Raw genomic sequence first — 25,082 nt, 5'->3', positions numbered from 1 at the left:
CACCTTCTGCATTCAGTTTCGATTGTTATCTTTTTCTCTTCCAATTGTATCAGCTCTTCACCTATCAGTTCTTGGTCATGGGATGCCAAAATCTCTTCAACATCATCTTCATCAACTTCCACAAGCCAAACTCACTTTGTCCTTGCTTCGTTCACCACGATTGAAACGCCTAATTATGTCTAGTTTTACGCTAAGTGTAACACCCTTACGAGCTCTTTCATGCTTTTCCGACACCCTTAGAACTCATCTTGTTAATGGCTGCTCAATGCAACGTGTTTCAACAATGCCGTTCCGAATCCGGGGCAGAGCGCCCGCTCGGGGCACGCGCTGCCTTTTATCACGCGCTGATTTTTTCGCGCACTGATTTTTTATCACGCGCTGCCTTTCTTCGTAACAGTGAAAACACCTTCTGAAAGCAAAAACAGGGTACTAATGTAGATCTTTCGTAACAGTGAGATTTCGCAAAGCGAACGTTCGAAAAGCGGGGGACACTGTACTGCCAAAAGGTGTCAGGCAGCATCATTGAAAAATTCTGGCAATTCTCAAGTAGCAAGCCCATAGACAAACAAAAGCATATCACACCTCTGTCAAAGAAATGAAATCGAACTTTTAATTCCATATTTAAAATAACCATATTTTGAGTTAAGAAACACAAACATGAGATCTGTTCAGGATGTTGTTAAACATAAGAATAAAATTTACAGAATGTAACATAACACACAGGAGCACTTCAGTCATATATAAATCTTTCCTGAAAACATTTCATTTATGCATTTCCTTCATTTCAGAATCACACTGAAATTTGATGGGGTTATTAGATGGTTGGAAGATGATCGTATTGCTGCTGACGAACCTGCTTTCTGGGGTCTGCTGCAGGGGACCCGTTATTACCAGAGAGCTGAGGCAGAAGCTAATGTAAAAGAAAATGACACAACAAGCAAATAAGCATACCGGAAGTGTATATCTTGTGAGACTTGGTCCTTGATTTTAATCCCGTAATTCCCCACCCAACCCCTAAAGGGCAGGAAGTCTAAACTGATTAAAATCATAAAAATGGAAATGTTTCCAGGTTCTCAGCCAGAGCAATACTGAAGGTCAGACTATAGAGAGTTTCATCTAAAAGCAGACAAGGCCCTAAGTCACCTGCAATAGCCAGAGCTAGTATTGCTATTGTTATGGGGAGTATAATTCATGTATAACTTCTGTTCTATGTGTTGTCTGAATCTATTTTCCTGTGATGCTGCTGCAAGCAAGGTTTTCATTGTACCTGTACCTCACTGTACTTATTCATGCCAACAAACTCAGTTTGACTCGTCTTGATAGTGCCCTGTTGTATAACGACATGGAGAGAAAAAACTGACCAGAAGATGATGAGGTAAGTCTTAACAAATTTTCTTTTCTTTGTGGAGAGATGCCCCAGCCCAATCAATTGGAGAAATTTCCCTCAAATTTCAAAGGAAATGCTAAGACCTGTCATCCCTTGATTGAAATCTCTTTCTCCCATTGCATTCTGGGGATTGTTCTCGAGAATTCCTGATAGCAGCCATGTGGGAACAAATTTCCAATTTTGTCAGATGGTAAATCTGGAGATGTCAAGAAGAATTCTGGAAATTAAACTAAAATAAGCCACTGTGTTTAGGACCTACAGAGCAACACCATTCCACATGGTCTCATTAATGGTCTCCCCATACCCCCATATCCTTTCCAAGCCCTTATGGAACCAGTGTGTTATTTAGTTAGTACTACTTTCAACTTGAATCAGTATTTGCTACAGTTTAAGCAGATTGTTAATTTTGAATTTGAATTTTTGCCTGATACAGCATAAATTACAGATAAGAGCACGACTGGAAGAATAAAGCTTACAATTTGATTGATTCCATGGAGTATAGTAAAAATTCAAGTTTTATAATTAATCTGCTGGATTGTTCATTTGCATTTAGTCTAACTTTTTGAGACAATAATGCACAGCAACAAAAGTCATTTTAAAACCAATGAGGAGACTAAGTTTAAAGCAGCATATTTTCACTAGAAAAATTGTTAATGCAGGTCGACCTTCTCTAATCCGGCACCATTGGGACCTGAGGAGTGCCGGATTAGTGAAAATGCCGAATTACAGAAGGATCACATTAAGCATAATCAGTGCCGGATTATCGAAGGAACTGGATTACAGGTGGTCGGATTAATGAAGGTCGACCTGCACTGTGCAATTCTAATATCCCATTACACCTTTACTTCACAAAAATAAATGAATTAAAACTGGATTGGGTACTAGTATGAATAATATTCTACCAGTTTGGCACTGCCAAAGCCTCAAATTGCTGGATTAACGAATCCTCCTTAGAGCACAAACTTTAATAAAACTTCTTCACATCTACTGTCTGGTTAAAAAAAACTTCAAAGACATGGATGCAACTGAATGAGCGTTACTTTTTTTTAACATATTTTGTACTGTTCTCCTGAGGATAGACTTGGAAAGTCAGCCACAAGCTCAGTTGCATCAGTGGCCAGTGGTGGAAGGAGTATTTTGGACATAAACGTGATTGATCTGTAGTTTGGGCTGTCACAGAAGGCCAACATTTCAGAGGTGTTAAGTAGAAATGACTGAGAAGCAGGCATTTAAAGTCAAGGGTGGGAGGGTTTCAAGGCAGCTCTTCATGTTTTTGCTCAGGAGAGAGTTCACAGCATTTGGTGATTAGAGAGGTGATGAGGAAATGGGCGACAATTTTCATATTAACACTAGGGAAATGCTAGAATATATTCTTAAAAATAGTAACAGGACATACAGAAAATTGGGCAAGTTAATAGATTAATGAGTGGGAAATAATGTCTGCTAAATGGACAGACTTCTTTGACCTGGGCCTAATGGCCTATTTCGTGTTTCTGTTTCCGATGGCCTTAAATATTTTAATTATTTACAATTTGGCTCTGTGGGAATAAAATCACATTTTGCTGGAAATGCCCAAAAAAAGAAATAACATCATCATGCCATGATAACATGGGTGACTCACAACAGGTAGGTTCTGGTCAAAAGTCACCATTCATATGATTTGACCCAAAAGTTTTCTACAAATATAACCTATTCTAGGCAAAATTGCATAGCGTTGAAAATAACCCATGTCATGTGACCCAATTTCTAGGCAAATATCTCCTTAGGGCCAATCTCTAATTTTTTTTCAAATACATTTCACAGAAGCCCACAGAAATGCTTTTTCTTAAATATATATTAGAGGCACTGTTTGTAAAGTGATAAATAGGCTAGCCACAATATGCTGTGTATAAAAAAATCATAACACCTTTAGTAAAAAGCCATGTTTAGTGCTAGCATCAGTGCTACATGTCTAACTGTGCTACTCAAATCAAAGAACTAGGTCTCAATTGAGGTAGTCAGGTGTGGTAGTGTTATAACTTGGAAGTACTATTGGCTAGCTAAGGAAAGGTTATAGCAAACGTTAGCCAAAGCTATTGCTGATTGCCAGTTAATAGTTTTGCTGGTGGAGAACATGGAAGCTGGACTCGTTTACAATATCCATCTGGTAACATAAGAATATGAGATATAAAAGAAAAAGGAATAAAGGCAGGAATAGACCATGCAACCCCATCCTAGGGGTCAGCCATTCAGCAAAATTATGGGCTTATCTGACCTTGGAACATAAAGTAAAATTTTAACTCAAATTTGATTTTAAGACTTTAAAGTTATTTCATGTTATTTAAATTTAATTCAGTTTATTCACATTTCATTTATTTTTAAAATAGTCGATGTATAACTTATATGGTAAACTCAGCAATATATACCTGCTGTCTTTTTTGATTCCGGCCATCAAGCCACTGCTTGGATTTCTCATTTCCATCTCTATATTTATCAAAATAGGGGCTGTCAATCAACTCTTCACAGTTACATCTGTCCACTGGATCCATTTTCAAACAACTCTAAATTAAAATGGACACAAGTCACCACTACCACAATAAACAATTTCATTGATGTAATGCCGAGAAATTGGATCCATTAGAGTTTCTTTTATTCAATAGTGATTTTTCCTTGATTAGATTGTTCCAGTAATCATTTGTAGGTAAAAATGAGCCTACCGGGAAATAGGGCATCAAACCAGTTATTTCTGAATGTTACACGAGGAAATCTGCAGATGCTGGAAATTCAAGCAACACATATCAAAGTTGCTGGTGAATGCAGCAGGCCAGGCAGCATCTCTAGGAAGAGGTACAGTCGACGTTTCGAGCCCAGACCCTTTGTCAGGACTAACTGAAAGAAGAGCTAATAAGAGATTTGAAAGTGGGAGGGGGAGGAGAAGATCCGAAATGATAGGAGAAGACAGGAGGGGGAGGGATGGAGCCAAGAGCTGGACAGGTGATTGGCAAAAGGGATATGAGAGGATCATGGGACGGGAGGCCTAGGAAGAAAGAAAAGGGGGAGGCCTCCCCCTCATACCCCATCCGTTATTTATTTATCTATATACCCCACCTCCCCCTCGTACCCCCTCCATTATTTATTTATTTATAAACCCCACCTCCCCCTCATACCCCATCCATTATTTTATTTATATACACCACCTCCCACTTGTACCCCATCCGCTATTTATTTATTTATATACACACATTCTTTTTGTCTCCCTCCTTTTTCTCCCTCTGTCCCTCTCACTATACCCCTTGCCCATCCTCTGGGCTTCCCCCTCCCCCTTTTCTTTCTCCCTAGGCCTCCTGTCCCATGATCCTCTCATATCCCATTTGCCAATCAACTGTCCAGCTCTTGGCTCCATCCCCCCCCCGCTGTCTTCTCCTATCATTTCAGATCTCCCCCTCCCCCTCACACTTTCAAATTTTTTACTAGCTCTTCTTTCAGTTAGTCCTGATGAAGGGTCTCGGCCCGAAATGTCGACAGTACCTCTTCCTAGAGATGCTGCCTGGCCTGCTGCGTTCACCAGCAACTTTTATTTCGGAGTGTTATTCATCTTAGAATGTCTACCTGGTATGTCTATCGGGTATGACGTTGTACCTGGCAGAGTACTGAAAACCTGTGCCAACCAACTGGCTGGAGTGTTCAAGGACATCTTCAGTCTTTCACTGCTGCAGTTGGAGATTCCCACCTGCTTCAAAAAGGCATCAAACATACCTGTGCCCAAGAAGAGTAGGTGAACTATTTCAATGATTATTAACTGGTTGTACTCATATCTTTCGTGATGAAGTGCTATAGAGGTTGATCATGGCTAGAATTAGCATTTTTCTAAGCAAGGACCTGGGCCAGCTGCAGTTTGCATACCACCACAATAGGCCTACAGCTAATGCATTCTCATTAGCTTTCCACTTGGCCTTGGACCACTTGGACAACAGCAATACGCTCATCAGTCTGCTGTTTATTGATTACAGCTCAGTGTTCAACTCCATCATCCTCTCAGTACTAATCAATAAGCTTCAAAACCTGGGCTTCTTCAACTGGATCCTTGACTTCCTCATCAGGAAACCACAGTCAGGGCAGATTGGAAATAACACTCCTTACTGACAATCAACACCAGCACATCTCCAGGATGTGTGCTTAGCCTGCTTTTCTACTGTCTCTCACCCATGACTGTGGGGCTAGACACAGTTCAAATGCCATCTATAAATTTTCCAGCGACACGACTGTCGTCGACAGAATCTCAGATGGTGACAAGGAGGTATACAGGTGTGAAATAGATCAGCTAGTTGAGTGGTTTCACAACAACAATCTTGCACTCAATATCAGTAAGACAAAGAATTTATTGCGAACTTGATGAAGGGGAAGTTGAGGGAACACACACCTATCATTATTGAGGGGTCAGCTGTGGAAAGGAGAGCAGTTTCAAGTTCCCAGGTGTCAACATCTCTGGCATCTATCCTGGGCCCAACATATTGATGCAATTATAAAGAGGGTATACCAGCGGCTATGTTTCATTGGGTGTTTAAGGAGATTTGGTTTGTCACTCTAGCAAATTTCTACAGCTGAACCGTGGGGAGCATTTTAACTGCCTGGTATGAAGGGGCCACTGGACAGGATCAGAAAAAGCTACAAAGGGTTGTAAACTCAGCCAAGTCCATAACAGACACTAGCCTCCCCACCATGCAGGACATCTTCAAAAGCTGATACCTCAAAAAGATGGCATCCATCATTAAGGATCCCCACCACCCAGACCATACCCCATTCTCATTACTACCATCAGAGAGGAGGTATAGGGGCCTAAAGTCACACACTCAACATTTTAGGAACAGCTTCTTCCTCTCCGCCATCAGATTTCTGAACGGACAATGAACACGACCTCACTATTTTTGTTCCCTTTTTGGACTACTTATTTATCTTTTTAATAATATGCAGGGTATTTTTTATTATAATTTATAGTATCTTTATGTCTTGCGCTGTACTGCTGCTGCAAAACAATGAATTTCATGATGTACGTTAGTGATTAAAAAAAACCTGATTCTGATTCTGAAATGTTCCAATGGCAACTAATAATGCCACATATAGCACACTAACTTTACCTTCATTACTGGCATAAAGCCCAGCTTCTCAGTGTGGGGGTGGTGAGTCTCAAGGGAGTAATTTCAGCAGAAAAGAAACTGCCGTGTTTCCACCGGAAACATCAACAATTTCTTTCCCCAATACAGGTGCTTTGTTAAACATTCACACTAACTTCAAGATTACATTGCCCTAAATGATTGCATTTGTGTCAATTTGGCAGCCACTCTACTGACATCAGGAGACTAAGCCAGACAGCTTCAGAACTTATTGCAGGCTACCTAAGCATCACAGATGGTGTGTAAATGAAGAGTGGGAAATGTTATTCTGACATATGCAAGGGTACTTGAATAGTGAATCAGAATCAGGTTTAATATCATCGAGAGACTGCACCTGTCTGTAAATGGAGATAGCAGCAGTTTTGTGCTGCTCTTAGTTTTGTTCCTTTCCCCCTAGTTTAAACTTCGAATTTAAAATTTTTACTTGCTGATTCTTGAGGGGGAACAATATGTCTATGTCTACGAGGAGTGGGAAGAACTTGTCTGAACCTAGTGATAAAGGTAATGGGAAAGGAAAGATGCAAAAGGAAAGAGCTGATGAAATGCCACCATGGGCTGAAGATATGGTTTGGACACTGAATTCAGTTAAAGGTCAGAATGGGTCAATTGAAGACCAACTGGAAAAGAATAGTAATGAAATGAAGTCATTTCTGGGAAAACTTAAAGACCTAGAAACTCAAGTTATTACACACGAAGAGGAATTGAAGATAACTAAGCAAAAATTGTTTGAAGCTACAACTCGTTTGGAAAGATATCAAAATAAGATTATAGACCTGGAAACTAGGTCTCGCCGAAGGAATATACCAATTGTTGAGCTGCAAGAAGGAGCTGAAGATGGAGATTTAACTGCTTACTTTGGTAAGCTTTTTCATACCTTATTTCCTACCATATTATCACTGCCACCTACTATAGAAAGAGCACACAGAGCTTTTACATCGAAATCTAAAGATCCAAATAAACCAAGGTCTGTTTTGGTTTGCTTTCATCACTTTAAAATTAAGGATCAAATAATGCAACAGGAAAGAAAACAGAGCTTTTAGATTTAAGGAATCTGAGCTCCGTTTTTATGAGGATTATCCGAAGGAGGTAATGGAACAAAGATCAAGGTTTGCTCTGGTAATGAAACAGGCATATAATAAGAAACGGTTCCCTTCCTTACGCTACCAGACAAGAATTCAAGTTTTTCCTCCTAACTCTCCTCCTCGTACATTTTTTGATCCAAAAGCTGCACCGGTGTTCGTTCAAACTATACCTGCCGCCACTACCGAATGAACTGTCTGGAAGGTTAGTTGGTTATCTGTATATTATTGACATTTTGGAAAGAAGATTTATGAAGGTTACTTGGATATTTCACTGAGAGACTATTAAAAGAAGATAAGGAGATTTGTTCATTATTGCATATTACTGGGTTTTTTTTGGAAAGAAGATCTATGGTTCAAGTATGACTGTTTAAATGGTTACTCGGACATTCGACTGAGAAAAAAAGATAAAGAGACTTGTTCCTTTAACCTAATATCTGGTTTGATGGGGGGTTTTTTGTTTCTTTCTTAATTAATTAATTAATTGGTAGTTTTTCTTACTAATGGGGCTTCTTTTTATATATATATTTAGGGGACGGTTCAATTACATATAATACTATTAACTGGTATTTTTAAAAATTTACTTGGGTTAAATATGCTATTAACTTTTTTTCTGCTTTATTATAGTGTCTTATAACTGAATTTAAAGCTTTTTTTAGGGATTTAATGTTAAATTTAAAAATGGTGCTGGTTTTTCTTTTTAAGAGAGAACATTATTTTGGTTCTTTCTTGTTTAAAAAAAAGATTAAATATAAACACGGGATAGTTTGTAGATGTTGGAATGTAAACACTTTCCTTTGCTGACACTTTATCATTTCTCTTACAAGGTCAGTGGGTTTCATTTTTTTTAACTAGGGGGAGGGAGAGAGAATCTTTTTAAACGTCTTTTGCACAGACAGAGCAGTCCCTGACTTCGTACCCTATCATAGGGTGCATGCTTTTATTCGGGCTTTGGGGGGAGGAGGGTGGGGTTAGAGTTAGGTGTTTTTTCCCATTGGGTGATTCCGGAGCATGCGTGTTTTCTATGTGGTTGTATTCTTCATCTCCGCCATTTTTGATCATCCCGTATTGGTACGTGCTCTGCGCATGTGTAAAGTAGAATAAAATTATAGTATGGTATTTAAACGGATTAATGTAATAAATTGGAATGTACGTGGTTGGAATCACCCTATCAAACAAAAAAAGACTTTTAAAATCATTAACCAATTCCAACCTGATATAATTTTTACCCAAGAGACACATATCAGGGCGGGAGATCAAAATAGAGTTTTTGGATGGTGGAGGGGTTTGCAGTTTCACTCCACTTCTCAGAGTAAAAGTAAGGGCATGTCCATCTTTATCAAATCCAATATATTTACTCAAGAGGACATTCAGTCAGATTTTAATGGTAGATTTTTAATTGTTAAAGGAGTAATCTGTAAACAGGAAAGTTGTTTTGGTCAATTTGTATGGTTCTAACTTAGATAATCCTTTTTTTTAAAAAAAGATATTTGCTTTACTGCCTGATTTAAATGAATACATGTTGATAATGGGTGGGGATTTTAACTCCGCAAACATGAGGAAATCTGCAGATGCTGGAATTTCAAGCAACACACATAAAAATTGCTGGTGAACGCAGCAGGCCAGGCAGCATCTATAGGAAGAGGTACAGTCGACGTTTCGGGCTGAGACCCTTCGTCAGGACTAACTGAAAGAAGAGATAATAAGAGATTTGAAAGTGGGAGGGGGAGGAGGAGATCCAAAATGATAGGAGAAGACAGGAGGGGGAGGGACGGAGCTAAGAGCTGGAAAGTTGATTGGCAAAGGGGATATGAGAGAATCATGGGACGGGAGGCCTAGGGAGAAAGAAAGGGGGAGGGGGGAAGCCCAGAGGATGGGCAAGGAGTATAGTGAGAGGGACAGAGGGAGAAAAAGGAGAGAGAGAAAAGAAATTAATAATAATAATAACAGATGGGGTACGAAGGGGAGATGGGGCATTAATGGAAGTTAGAGAAGTCAATGTTCATGCCATCAGGTTGGAGGCTACCCAGACGGAATATAAGGTGTTGTTCCTCCAACCTGAGTGTGGCCTCACCTTGACAGTAGAGGAGGCCGTGGATAGACATATCAGAATGGGAATGGGACATGGAATTAAAATGTGTGGCCACTGGGAGATCCTGCTTTCTCTGGCAGACAGAGCGTAGGTGTTCAGCGAAACAGTCTCACCAATATATAGGAGGCCGCATCGGGAGCACCGGACGCAGTATATCGCCCCAGCCAACTCACCTGGAAGGACTGTCTAGGGCCCTGAATAGTGGTGAGGGAGGAAGTGTAAGGGCATGTGTAGCACTTGTTCCGCTTACAAGGATAAGTGCCGGGAGGGAGATCGGTGGGAAGAGATGGGGGGGATGAATGGACAAGGGAGTCGTGTAGGGAGCAATCCCTGCGGAATTTTATTATTATTATGATTGACAAGAGCTCAACCAATCAGCGACTTCCAAATAGCTCCGCGTCACTTATTAACTCCTTTTTGACCGATTTTGGATTGATTGAATTATAGAGATATCTACACCCTGATAACAGAGAATATTCTTTCTTTTCACATGTTTATAAAAAATATTTGAGGATCGATTATATTATAATCGATCCTCGCTTCTTGCCTAGTGTTAAAAATTGTGAATATGACACTATTGCTATATCTGATCATGCGCCTCTGAGTTTGTCTTTTGAATTTGATTATGTCATTCTTGCCAGTTCACCATGGCTCATGTCTCAGGCAATATTGTAAAACTCTGACTTTGTCAGTTTTATTGAAACCCAGATAAAAGAATTTTTTCTTTTTACTGATATACGGGGTACGCCTAATTTAATCATATGTGATACATTTGAAGCATTTTTACGTTGTCAGATCATTTCTTATTCAGCTAAGCTTAAAAAACAGACTAAAGTAGAATTAGTCCTGCTAGTCCTGACGAAGAGTCTCGGCCTGAAACGTCAACTGTACCTCTTCCTAGAGATGCTGCCTGGCCTGCTGCATTCACCAGCAACTTTGATGTGTCTTGCTTGAATTTCCAGCATCTGCAGAATTCCTCGTGTTAAAGTAGAATTAGAAAAGATTTCAAAACAAATTAAAGACTTAGATAATATTTATGCAATTTCCCCTAATATTGATTTATTCAAACAAAGGGTGGAACTTCAATCACAATATAACCTATTATTAACTCATCCTATTGAAGGCTATTTGCTTAAGTTAAAGAGCCAATTTTATATGTTTGGAGATAAAAATAATAAACTGCTTGCATCTCAATTAAAAACGGCTAGAGCCAAAATGCAAATTTTTAAAATCCGTAGGAAAGATGGTACCCTAGCTTGGGAATATGAAGAAATTAATAAGATTTTTCAAGATTTTTATACTGAACTTTATAAATTTCAATGTCCAGTAGATTCCTCTAAAATAAATGCTTTCTTACAAAAGATTGCTTTTCCTAAAATTTCTGTTGAGGATCAAAAAAATCTTGATGCCCAAGTTACTGAAGCCGAAATTCATAAAGCTATTTTTTCAATGCAATTTGGTAAGGCCCCTGGACTTGATGGCTATCCTGTAGAATTTTATTTAAAAATTTGGAAAATTGCTTTCTAAGTATATGTTGGAAATGCTTAAGGATTCTTTTGTGAAAGGTGATTTACCCTTTACTTTCTATGAGGCTTCTATTTCTTTAATTCTTAAAAAGGATAAAGATCCTGCTGATTGTGCCTCATATAGACCTATTTCCTTATTGAATGTCGATGCTAAGATTCTGTCAAAGATAATGGGCAATCGGTTGGAGAATATTTTGGGTAAAATTATTTTTAAAGATCAAACAGGGATTATAAACAGTCATTATTCTTTTTCAAATGTTCGGAGATTATTTAACATTATATATTCGTCCTCTTTTAAAACTCCACAATGCATTGTCTCTTTGGATGCTGAAAAAGCGTTTGATCGAGTCGAATGGAAATATTTATTTAATGCTTTAGAGAAGTTTGGCTTTGGTGTTAATTTTAATAATTGGATTAGAATGATATATAAAACTCCTATTGCTACTGTTATTACTAATAACTGTAGGTCTCCTTTTTTCAGCTTTCGCAGGGGACAAGACAGGGTTGTCCATTAAGTCCTTTGTTATTTAATTTAATATTAGAACCCCTTGCTATTGCTCTTCGTGAAGCTAAAGATATTTATGGGATATTTTTGTGAATGAGACCATTCATAAGATTTCTCTTTGCACTGACAATTTATTGGTTTATATATGTAATCCCGAGGAATCTATTCCTGCCTTGCTAAAATTATTTAATGAATTTGGAGATTTTTCAGGATATAAAATAAATTTTAGTAAAAGTGAATTGTTTCCTTTAAATGAATCTGTTTCTATATATGATAGTACTCCTTTCAAAGTCACGGATTCTTTCAGATATTTAGGTGTTATAACCATTAAAAAATATAAGGATCTTTATAAAGCCAATTTTGTTCCCTTGGTAGATTCTATGAAGTATTTATTTAGTAGATGGAGTCCACTTACATTTTCACTTATTGATCCCATCCACATAGTCAAGATGATGATTTTACCAAAATGTTTATATTTATTTCAGAATATCCCGTTTTTGACTAAGAAGTTTTTTGATCAGATTGATTCTATTATTTTATCTTTTATTTGGAATAATAAAAGACCAATAATTAGTAAATGTCACTTACAAAAGTTGAAAAAGGATGGAGGTCTTGCTTTGCCTAACTTAAGAATGTATTACTGGGCTGTTAATGTGCGATATTTGTCCTTTTGGTTACATTGGGTTGATAAGAATGATCGGCCAATTTGGGTAGACTTGGAATTGAAAGCTGTGAAACAGTTTTCTTTAACCTCATTATTAGGAGCTGCTTTACCTATACAATTAGCTAAAGTTGCTAATTTAAACTTATACCCTGTGATTAAGCATTCTTTACAAACTTGGCTCCAGTTTCGCAATTTTTTTAATCTTAAAAAATTTAAACTTTGTAGTTTAATTTATCAAAATTACTTTTTTAAGCCTTCTTTGAGTGATCCAGTTTTTTTACTTTGAAAAATAAGGTTATTTATTCCTTTTTGGATTTATTTAAAGAAGATAGACTGATGTCTTTTGAACAATTAGTTGATAAATATTCTCTTTCATACTCACACTTCTTACAATACCTTCAAGTTAGACATTTACAAAAATATTTAAGTAATTTTCCTTACATATTGGATGCTAAAGAAATTTGGCCTGTTCCCTAAAACCCTCACTAATTTTTATAGATGCACCGCAGAAAGCATCCCTCTGGGGTGCATCACAACCTGGTATGGAAGTTGTCCTGTCCAAGACCGGAAGAAGCTGCAGAAGATCGTGAACACAGCCCAGCACATCACACAAACCAACCTTCCAGCCTTGGACTCACTTTACACCGCACGCTGTCGGAGCAGTGCTGCCAGGATAATCAAGGACACGACCCACCCAGCCAACTCACTTTTCGTCCCTCTTCCCTCCAAGAGAAGGCTCAGGAGCTTGAAGACTTGTACGGCCAGATTTGGGAACAGCTTCTTTCCAACTGTGATAAGACTGCTGAATGGATCCTGACCCGGATCTGGGCCGTACCCTCCACATATCCGGACATGCCTGTCAGTTTTTTTTTGCACTATCTTACTTCCCCTTTTCTATTTTCTATTTATGATTTATAATTTAAATTTTTAATATTTACTATCGATTTGTACTCCAGGAAGCGCAAAGCACAGAATCAAATATCGCTGTGATGATTGTACATTCTAGTATCAATTGTTTGGCGACAATAAAGTATAAAGTTTGCTGACCTGTTAGATACTATTATGAGTATGAACCCTTCGATGAAGGGTTCCATTGGAAGAATTTATAATTTAATATTACAATGGGATAAGCATCCTTTATTTAAGATTAAACAAGATTGGGAAACGGAAATCAATTTGACTTTTATGACGGAGGATTGGACGCGGATTCTGTATCTGGTTAACTCTTCTCCAATCTGTGCTAGTCATTCACTGATTCAATTTAAAATTGTACATCGTTACCATTTGACGAAGGAGAGATTGTCTAAAATATTCCCTAATGTTGTTAGATGTTGTGATAGATGTAAAACTGAGACAGCTACACTGACACACATGTTTTAGTCCTGTTCTATACTGGAACAGCTCTGGAAGTCAGTTTTTTCGACAATTTCCAAAGCACTTAAAATTAATTTACAACCTAGCAAATTAACTGTGCTTTTTGGAATAATTCCTCAACATATCCGTGATATCTCCTTGTCTGACCAACATGTTATAGCAGTTGTTACATTGAAAGCTAGGAGGGCCATTTTGTTGAAGTGGAAGGATACATGGGCTCCCGCTTTGTCACAATGGTTCTTTCAAGTGATGCTATGCCTTAGTTTGGAGAAAATTATAAGTCGAACCTTTGAACCTATGTTTGATTTTGAGAAAAGATAGGGTTCATTTGCTCATTATTATCATTTGAGTAAATTGATAGATTTCCTCCACAATCTAAATGTAAATACTTGGTACTTCTTTTTTGCTGGCGGTTTGATGTTTATCTTTAGAAGCTTTCTGTATGATGCATGGTCTGGAGTTGAACCCCTAATGGGGTTCTTTTCTCTCACTTTTTCTTGCTTAGAAGGGTTTTTTTTTATCACCAGAATTTTTTCAATCTTTAAAATGTTTTTTTTCTTGGGACATTGTAAGTGTTGCTTTCTTCGGCGTAGTTGTGTTAATTTTGGATAATAATAATAAAAAGACTTGAAAAGGTTTAATATCATCAATGTGTGCGTGTGTGTATGTATATTTTTTTAATTAAAGAGTAGTGCAAAAAGATGGGGAAAAGTACCGAGGTAGTGTTTATGGGTTCATTCATTCCTGTGATGTCATTATGATAATGACTGGTCATGCAGACTAAATAGAGGACCATGGAGCAAGAGGCAGGAGGCAAAGATATTCCCACCCACAGATAATCTGTTCCCGTACAGACCTGTGATGAACAAACACTTTTCCAGGTTTTCCCAGGCTGCCATCCCTGAGCTGTGTGAAATGCTTCAGGAAGGTTTCCCCATGTTCTGTTAATTACACTGCTTCTTTAAGAATAAAGAGTGCATCCACTCTCGGTTTCCTCACCACAAGATCCATCCAACCAAGCAAGACAGATCTCCCATACATTTAAAATTTGACAGTCACTGCAGGATCAGAGAGGTCACTCAGACCCATACTTATGTGGAGCTGGCACTGTGATTTCCAAGACTGCAAACAGCCTGATGACCACACTCAGCTGACTGTAGGTAACCTGAACTTTGCAACAACAGGAGAAGTTTCCACTCCCTTATAATGCTGGAAGGTGTGAGGTGCAGTCTGGAAACCAGCAAGAGTGAGAAGAGCCAAAAGAGCACCACCAGCTACATTCCCTATACCCTAACAGCGGTGTGTGTGTTGGGGGGGGGGGGGGTGACATTAACTGGAGAGACAAGAATGGAATCCAAACAGAGAAATTCTTTCCATTAAGAAGCTGCAACATTATAGTCTGCCATCGAAAGCAATCCATTCCACTCTTCAAACCTTAACACCGATATATTTCACAAGTAATCACCTAGGAAAGCCATACAAAAGCAGGCCCTCTTGGTTCACTCCATGCGTGCCAAACTATTTTTTGCCCATCTATCCCAATCCTATTTTCCTGCATTAGGTACATACCTCTCTATGACTTTCCATTGAAGCACCTGTCTAAATACTTTGCAAATATTATAATTGTATCTAAATCAATCACCCCTTTGGCAGCACATTCTATATAACCACCAGTCTCTGTGTGAAAATCCTACCACTTTGATCTCCTTTAAATTTCTCCCCTTCAATTTAAACATGTGACCTTTATTTCTAGATTTCCCCACCCAGGAAATAGACAGATTATCTATCTTGTCTATGCACCTCAAATTCTTATAAATCTCTAAAAGATCACCTCTCTACCTCTTACATGCCAATGAATAAATCCAGCCTATTCAATCTCTCCCTGGCCCTTGCACTTGTCTACCTTCACAGAACTTTTTCTGTAACTGTGACATTGTAATCTGCATTCTGTGAATTTTTTAACTACATCAATGTACCTATCAGATGGAATTATCTGTCAGGATGGCTTTGAGCAAAAATGTTTCCCTCTATCTCGGTACATGCAACAATAATAAATTAATTACCAATTACAAATACAGAATCTTGGAACAAGGACAAATTGTCTCTTAACATACCAGGCTCTTCCTGTGGTGGTTCTGGTGGGTCCCTATGACCCCCAGCACAAAGCACCCACTTCCTGATATTTATACAAAAATATAGGATCTCTGTATCTCTATTTCTCTGACTTTTCCTCTCCATTGGTGGATATTATGTGTCTCTGGCTGTCACGGGGAGCACACTTTCCATCCGTGCCGGGTGAGCATCAAGCTAGCTACTCGGCCTCGTAAAAAACAAGGGTCGAGTCAGGAACGTCCATACCGTGACCTGGTTAATCCGAAAGGAGACCGATCCTGACACTACGTTGCAGACAAGAATGGCTGACTGTCTGGTGCGACACGCTAGGAAGGAATGGGGAGCGTGCCTTTCAAGGCTGATATCTTCCTAAACAACTATGTAGCAAATTATTGGATGCTGTATTAAATTGGGTGAGGTTCCTGCATTGGGTGGAAGCTGCATAATTTCCTTTTGCACTTTATTCTTGGCATAAAGCACCTTAAAACTAGTCTAACACACACACACACAAAAACTGGAAGATCTCAAGCAGCATCTGTGGAGAGACATTTGTTTTTATGCATCAGCATCTGCACTCTTTTGTGTCTCCTAAAACTGCTCTAATTCCGTTTTAGCTAAATTCTTGATTTCTACAGAGATAACCACTGGGTATTGCTTCTATACATAGGGCCAGTTTAGGTTGGCAACCAATTTGTAGGCTTAAATATCTAAAAGTAAATAAAACAGTAAAACAAAAACATAGATTGTACATGTTTCTCACCTTCATGAAAGCCAGAGCATGAGGATTTAAGTTTGGAAACTTCTCTTCCAGGGGCTCCTACAAAAATGGAAATATTCTATAAAATTATGAACATACTAATAAGACAATCTAACTGTGAAATTACTGCACTTAATATCATCGATCCTTAATATCCTTAATATCATCAATTATCAACACTGTTGACTAAAATTTAGTGATGCTTTTCCGAAGTTTAATGACAAGGGCAACTTAAATTCACACAACGTCTCTGCTCTGCTACACTGCATCTCATAGATGCTTAGTCATTTTAAAATTTTATCTCAATCACTTGTGGAACTTTTAATAACCTCCATTGCCATTTCACCACTTGGAAACTCCTTACATTGATTGAATAAACTTTTCAGGTTGCCCTTGTTATCTCCCAGGAAGATGAGGAAATTAGTTATTGGCACTGACTATGGTCATGGACAGAGAACCTGATGAAGGAGGCAAAGAAGAGCTGACTCTCACAGATCATATCCTTCCAGGATCTGTTACAGGGACGGTGGAAGCTAACCCAAGTGCAGGACACCGACACGTAGGTAGCATTAACAGAAGTGTGTTTATTAATCGTTGCAAGGAAGGCCGAGGGGAGCCAAGGAGTGAGCGAAGCTGGACCGGGGATCGAACCTGGGTCACTACAGCAAGACTCTGGTGTTTAATGGCGGGACTTAGGCAGAGCAGGGATGTGGACCAGGGAATGAGCGTGGCCGGGAAAGAACAGAGGGCGGAATGCCCTGCTCCTATTAACACGGGGGGAAATTAACACAGGCAACCGGCACAGGAACAAAGCTTAGAATATAGAACACTCAGCGGTCGAGAGACAGCGTAAACACAGACAAACAGCACTGGTGGACAGAGGAGCAGTAGGCAGGCCAAACTCTCCTTGACCCCAGACATTGGTGGAGCTGAACTCCTAACTGGAGACAGGCAGCAGGCAACACTCCTCTTGCCATGGACCATTAACTAGAAAGGCAGATGGCTGGCAATCCTTATCTCGACACAGATTAGCGCAGACAAACAGCAGGCAATTCGTATCTTGACTCGGAGTAGCACCTGAAGTGGCAAACGGCTGGCAAAACTCAGCTGGACACGAGACGACAATACCAAACAACAGCAGACAATTCGTATCTTGACACGGAGCAGCACATGAAGCGGCAAACGTCCGACAATCACTTAGCTGGACACAAAGAGACAGAATTCCCGAAGCAACGTCAGCCACCGAAGCAACTTAGAATCCACCATTCTCGGCGGCCCTGAACATGCATCGCCACGCTGGCTGAAGTGACAGTATTCCCCTGAATAGATGTAAGCCAGAGTTTTTATGCTGCCCATTTTGATGAGAATCAGGTGCCTTCATCAAGGAGCCCGGTAGAACACGGGGAAAAGGGAATTAAAAGAAAATGAGGAGTCAACGGACCGGACTGTGACAGGATCAACAGAGCTTCATGCTCCTACCTCAACTGCTCTAGGGAGAAGTGTCTCTTTAGACTACATTATAGAGATCATTTATGGTCTATGACTAGTTTCTACTTTTCTTTTAATGTGTAAGTTAGGTCAGAATGTTTTCTTGTATTTTTAAACTTGTTTTTTTAGAATCCAGGTGTCAATGGCAAGACCAGCATACAAAAGTCATGGCAAACTGCCTTCTTGAATCTTTGCTGTTCCTTTGCAAATGGTGATATTGCCAGGTGCCAGCTGTCCTTGCCCTTCTTGGTGGTAGAGGTCACAGGTTTGAGAACATGTAATATACATTGTGCACAGAACAACAGTTTCTATCCCAATCAAATGAAGCACCCTGGTGTCCTTGGCTGTGTAAGTCTAAGGAAGACACTCTCACGTCCCACCAAACTCGTGAGATTAAGATAGCTCGTCCCACCCCGAACCCTGGTTTGTGTGAATGCTGTGTAATTTGCTATCCTGTTACAAATTAGTACCATGAAATCTCAGACACTACACTGCATACGATTAAAGGACTTATATTTATGAATCTTAACTTAACTAAAGGGTTAATAAAGAATAACAAGAAAGAAAAGGGCCCATTTTAATAAACAGTCAAATGTGCACAAGTCGAAGCTCATCTTGAACTTTTCTGTCACTCACACGCTGGGCCCTCAGTCAACGTGAATTCCCATACCGCCTTCCGAACGTCGCTCGCAATCCATCTTAAAAAAACAGATCTCCTACCGGTTCTCCCCAGCATCTTCTCTCTCCATCTCCCGCCAAGCACAAGCCCAAGACCAACCTTATTATCCCTCACCAAGAAAACCTCACGCTAATTCAACCATCCTAATTGGATGGCACACATTTCTCCTCACCCCTTATCTTCAACAATAACCCAAACAGGCTGAAATCAGAACAGACCGCTCTTACAGAACTGCTAAGTGAAATGCATACAGCATAACAGTAAAAATATGAATCAGAGCATTACATAAATAATGTTCTTTTTGGATTATCTTTTAATTTCTGATAAGAATTTAATCTTCAAGAGACCTTGGTATTTTTCCATTCTCCACTGGTGACAAAGCAAGCAAAAGCAAGTAAGGATTGTCTTAAAATTGCAGAACTGCACTTCAGTAACTCACAAACCATTGATTCCAAGGGATCAATGTTCTTGAATGTATTATTCTGAATGGTAATGCACTCTGTAAATAATATTTGAGGGCATAGAATATTTCCCTTTGAACAAAAATCACAAATTCAATCCAAGTAATTCTTGTTATTATAGTAACAGAGCTTGAGGTTACTTCAATATTAAAGTCTTGGGCTATTATTTCACAAGTTATACATGACCTTTCCTAACTGAATCATCAGTATCCATCAGAGATACTGGCCAAAGACCCTTTTCTAGTGAAATTTTAACGATTCGTTAAAACCCTTCAGGAAAGGACACCTCCTTCCTTCCCACTCTAGCCGCCAAAGTGATTTGATTTTTAAGTGTCCCCTCATCTCACAGGCAATAGCTGAACAGTAAATGCTGACCTTGCTAGTGAATGTCCACATCTCAGGAATGAATGAATAAAAAAAGAGCCCTGACGTAATAGTTGACGATTGTGCCTCCCCAATCAATGGCAACAGTGCTTTTTCCAAAGCTGAGAAATGGCCTTACCTTTAGTTATGATGACAGCAATTGACTTAACAGCTACAGTATCTTTCAATGATTTGTCATCTTTCTTCACATTGTAGTCGGTACTCTGGATTAAAATAAGGACTTGCTGCACAATGCATTCATCTGTCACCATAGAGCATGTTCACACATTACTGTGTAATGTTTCAGCAAGTGTACATATCTTACCATCTCAATTTCTGTAAGGTCACATTTGCCAGTAATATTCCTTTCAATATTTCTCTATGTAAAGAAGGCAGCTTGCACCCTCCCCTCTCCTGCTTCTCTCTTCAACGCTTGGGAGCCTGTTGGCAGCAAGAGGTGTGGCGTCCTTTGACAGCTGACAGGTCGCTGGCTAAACAATATTAGCTGTACAAAGATCCTTCGGGTATTTTGATGGTGCACAGCACTTTGCAATAAAGCAATGTCTTTTAAAAAAAAATCCACCTTGACAACTTTAAAATCTGCATCAAGGTAAGGTGCTGCAGAGTGTTCAGACCAAAATAATTTCTATGCTACAAACCTACCATATCTTCAGGATCTGGCTCAGGTATACAAACTCCCAAGAAAAGTTGGTTACTCTGGAATACAAGCTCATGTCTTGGGATAAGTTTACCTAGCAAAAAAATGTAAATTATGTAATATGTACAGTATATATAAAATGCTGACATGTTAACAGAAAGTAATTACTTGATTGATCATTAGTTTACCCAGAGTCTTTATTATCAGGCAGATTTGGTCTATGTCTGATTTCCCAGGCCACAATACCTGTCCAGATACGAGCTCTGCAAAGATAGTACCTAGCGCCCAGATATCCACTGCAGCCTCAGATTGTGTTTCTCCCACAAGTAGCTCGGGTGCTCGATACCACCGGGTCGCTACATTGTCTGTGTGAGCATCTCTTGGAGTTGCTGCAGGGAAGGATAAAATGAATATATTCACTAATAAAAAAGGTCTAAAAATTATTTAACATAGCAAAATGTTTTAATGCATTTTCTGATGGAACTCAGTCCATGAATGTAACTTTGGAAGCATACAACACACTTCATTAGTTTTGCAATCTATCAATCTCCCTGGTAACCTTTGTAATCTTCTACACTATTCACAACATCACCTACCTTCATATCACTTGCAAACTTACTAACCTGCCATTCCACTTCCTCATGTTAGCCCTTTTGCAATGAATATGGAATTTACAGAACTCCACTGAAACCACAGCTCAAGTACTCCATATTTTAAAATTTGATGTGTTGGGATTGGGGCACTGCAGAAAATGTTCACTAGGTTGATTCATGGGATGAAGGGATCAATGTACAAAATGAAGGTTACACAGGTTGGGACAGTTCGTTTTGGGAGTAAAAATAAGTAATCTTATTGAAACATACAAGATTCTGAGGGGACTGACAGGGCTGGTGCTGATGGGCTTTTTCTCCGAACAGGGATATCCAGAAATAGAGGACATTGTTTCAGAATAAAGAGTCACCCATTTCAGATGGAGATGAGTAATTTCTTCTCCAAATGGATCTTGAATCTTCAGAATTCTCTACCTCACAGAACTTTGGAGGCAGGGTCTTTAATTACATTCAAAACAGTAGTCAAACTATAAAGGAGTGAAAGGTATGGGGAGAGAATAGGGAAGTGGTGTTGCCGTGGTTTTATTGAATGGTGAAGCAGGCTCAAGGAATACACTGTAATACTCTTACTCCTATTTAATACTTGTTGCTAAGGGATCTGATTCTACCTAGGCCAGCGTCATGGAGTCTAACAATGAAGATTCCACATTATTCCTCTAGGATGCTCTCGGGACTTTCTGACTTAAAAGTAGTTTCCTCTTTGTTTAACCTGGGGGTTATTAAAGGCAGCAGATCACAACAATTTCCTCCCTCCACTCCCAGCCCCCAGATGCATGGCAAGAGCTCACAAAGGCAGTCATATTCCATACATTAAACTGGGACAATCATGGGATTTCCATAAAAGACCCCGAACTGTCAAATTTAATCCAATCATCTTTTACATATTGTGTCCTTTATGCATTCTATGTGCCTGCTCTGAAGAGGAAACAGCTAGTGCTCTTTTAGCACTAAGGCAGGGGGTGGTTCTGCATGCTGACTTCATCTGCATTATCCATGTGGCTGAAAAAGTCAGAAGACGCATCAGTAAACTGGCTGTCACAGCAGCCTTGTGAGAGTAGATGGGTCATGTGTATTTAATATTTCAGTAATATTTGAACAATCTTGTGCATATATATTGGTTGATTAAGCATTCATGTTCATTTAAGTAATTCATTTTGGGTTGTATGTATACATATGTGCATGCCTCACTTCAAGTAAACTCAAAGTTAGACTCACATTTCAGATTCCCATGCCTTCCTTTGAATTAGTTTAATGCTTTGAAGTCATAAAGCATAACAGTCACAGCTGTTCTACAGCAGACTTCCTGTTTATGACCCTACTGTTCAAAGTCAGCCAAGATTGCCCTCTTTTCTCTGACTTGGTTACATATTGTACAAAGCTTTTCAATGAGTCCTTCAACTAGGATAAAGATTATAAGAGAGTTGACTATTCCAGACAGCACAGGCACTCAGGCTAAAGCCTCCCTGTGTGCAGTCTTATTCTGCTCAAGAGTACAAGAGACTGCAGAGTTGAGGACGTAGCTCGGCACAGCACAGAAACCAGTCTCCCCTCCATGGACTCTGTCTACACATCTCACCAAAATAATCAAAGACTCCACCCACCCCGGATGTTCTCTCCTTTTCTCCCCTCCCATCAGGCAGAAGATACAGAAGTTTGGAAGCATGTACCAACAGAATTAAGGACAGCTTCTGTCCTGCTGTTATAAACTATTGAACAGTCTTCTAATACAGTAAGATAGATCCTTGACCTCACAATTTATCTTGTTGTGGCCTTGTACCATATTGATTGTCTGCACTGCATTTTCTCTGTAACTGTAACACTTTATCCTGCACATTGAGGGATGAAATTTGCTCCCTCTCAATTATGAAGAAGTCATTAGACATGAGATCCTCTCTGTGTAACCTAATGCAGCTCAAAGTCAGAATCAGAATCGGTTTATTAACACTGAAATACGTTGTGAAATCTGTTGTATTGTTGAATACAGTGGACTGGCATATTCCAAGATTGAGGACCACACGCAAAGGGATGTGTAAAAAATTCATACTTCTCAAAGATACTATGGAGAAGGTATATAGTTTAAGATCTTCAACTATTGCACAGGAAGAGGATGGCATTCATGTACAAAACTCTTGGACTGTTTGACTGTGAAATTTATGGAGAGGAAACACTGATGCATTACTTATAATGTGAATCATATACAGAGATATATTTCAGATAGTTTGAAGTTTGCAGGTAGAGTGATCTATCTTTTACTTTTATTGGCAACATATGAAGATATTGTACTGTAAGCTTGATAGTTTTATGAGTAAAGTATTTTGAGGGAAGAAACATCACTCACCGGGCCTTGGTTAAAACTAATGGGGATTGATGCAGAATGATTCGATACATAGAACATAGAACATAGAACAGTACAGCACAGTACAGGCCCTTCGGCCCACAATGTTGTGCCGACCCACAAACCCTGCCTCCCATATAAGCCCCCACCTTAAATTCCTCCATATACCTGTCTAGTAGTCTCTTAAACTTCACTAGTGTATCTGCCTCCACCACTGACTCAGGCAGTGCATTCCACGCACCAACCAGTCTCTGAATAAAAAACCTTCCTCTAATATCCCCCTTGAACTTCCCACCCCTTACCTTAAAGCCATATCCTCTTGTACTGAGCAGTGGTGCCCTGGGGAAGAGGCATTGGCTGTCCACTCTATCTATTCCTCTTATTATCTTGTACACCTCTATCATGTCTCCTCTCATCCTCCTTCTCTCCAAAGAGTAAAGCTCCAGCTCCCTTAATCTCTGATCATAATGCGTACTCTCGAAACCAGGCAGCACCCTGGTAAATCTCCTCTGCACCCTTTCCAATGCTTCCACATCCTTCATATGTTTACACATTGGACAATTTATTGTCAATGGCTCCATATGTGATATGACATGAAGACAAGGAGATTTTTTTTTAAATCACACATAATATATTTATATGTGAATATACAGTATTTGGAAATATTTGACTATAGTTTGTTTGCAGGTAACCACTAAATTCTTGTTCAGTTCATAAAAATGTTGGATTTATTGTTGGTAACTTTATTCTTGTTTTTTTTTTGTAAGTACCTTGTTTCATACTACTGCTTTGATCCAAAGTAATGGAAGCTACAGATCGATGAATTGCTCCTTTGTACAACCCAATCCATGACTTGGAGATTAGAAAGTCTAATTTTATGTGTTAATTTCCTAAGGTGTTTGGTAGAAGGCAAATATTTAAACATTAGGCAAGGATTTAATTGGCTGAAATGCCTATACCTATCAAACTCATATTATAATCGTACAAGATGAAGATTTACCTTAGAATAGGAAAAAAAATATTCACATATGAAGAGGTAATAAGGGATAGAAAATTAGGGGGAAAGTTAAATGGTTTTCCATATAATATTGTATCCATTTAATCAAAACACTGAATATGAAATACAACTTACTAAGCATTCTGGCAAATCCAAAGACACATAGCTTGATAATCCCTTGTTTAGTAATCAGAATGTTTTCCAGCTTGACATCTCGACAAACAAACTGGAAGAAATATTAAACTTTAACTCAAAAATGAAAATAGTTTACTGCACTGAATAAATTCCTCTAATATTAAAATTATTGGAAAATAGCACAATTATAATCTATAAAATAAATTTTCACTTAATGATTTTCACAACATTTGTCTTAGTCAACATACAGCTCTGCCTGGAAATAAAACAGCTGACACTTTGTAGGACCAATAGGTTTAGAAACATAGAAAACTTACAGCACAATACAAGCCCTTCGGCCTACAAAGCTGTGCTGAACATGTCCTTACCTTAGAACTACCTAGGCTTACCCATAGCTCTCTATTTTTCTAAGCTCCATGTATCCATCCAGGAGTCTCTTAAAAGACCCTATCGTTTCCACCTCCGCCGCCACCGCCGACAGCCCATTCCACACACTCACCACTCTCTGCGTAAAAAATTACCCCTGACATCTCCTCTGTACCTGCTTCCAAGCACCTTAAAACTATGCCCTCTCGTGCTAGCCATTTCAACCCTGGGAAAAAGTCTCTGACTATCCACACCATCAATGCCTCTCACTATCTTGTACACCTCTATCAGGTCACCGCTCATCCTCCATCGCTCCAAGGAGAAAAGGCTCAACCTTTTCTCA

At 39.1% G+C, this 25,082-nt stretch overlaps 1 protein-coding gene across 2 annotated transcripts in view; it reads right to left on the bottom strand.

Moving 5' to 3' along the window:
* Positions 1-783: 783 nt before the first annotated feature.
* The window catches only part of LOC140202245 (cyclin-dependent kinase-like 4), a 46,436-nt gene continuing 22,137 nt past the window's right edge, over positions 784-25,082 (bottom strand). The window contains exons 4-10 of one of the 2 annotated variants that reach the window (XM_072267120.1): positions 24,374-24,464; positions 20,484-20,684; positions 20,301-20,389; positions 16,650-16,706; positions 3,793-3,927; positions 975-980; positions 784-910 (exon numbers count right to left, since the gene is read on the bottom strand). In XM_072267120.1, coding sequence (XP_072123221.1) covers positions 815-910; positions 975-980; positions 3,793-3,927; positions 16,650-16,706; positions 20,301-20,389; positions 20,484-20,684; positions 24,374-24,464 — 675 coding nt within the window. In that variant the 3' untranslated portion in view covers positions 784-814. The remainder of the gene's footprint in view (positions 911-974; positions 981-3,792; positions 3,928-16,649; positions 16,707-20,300; positions 20,390-20,483; positions 20,685-24,373; positions 24,465-25,082) is intronic. The other variant, XM_072267119.1, reaches the window with a different exon arrangement.

The sequence above is a fragment of the Mobula birostris genome, chromosome 8, assembly GCF_030028105.1.
Source record: "Mobula birostris isolate sMobBir1 chromosome 8, sMobBir1.hap1, whole genome shotgun sequence".
NCBI lineage: Eukaryota > Metazoa > Chordata > Chondrichthyes > Myliobatiformes > Myliobatidae > Mobula > Mobula birostris.
This window is presented reverse-complemented; position numbering and strand designations above follow the sequence as displayed.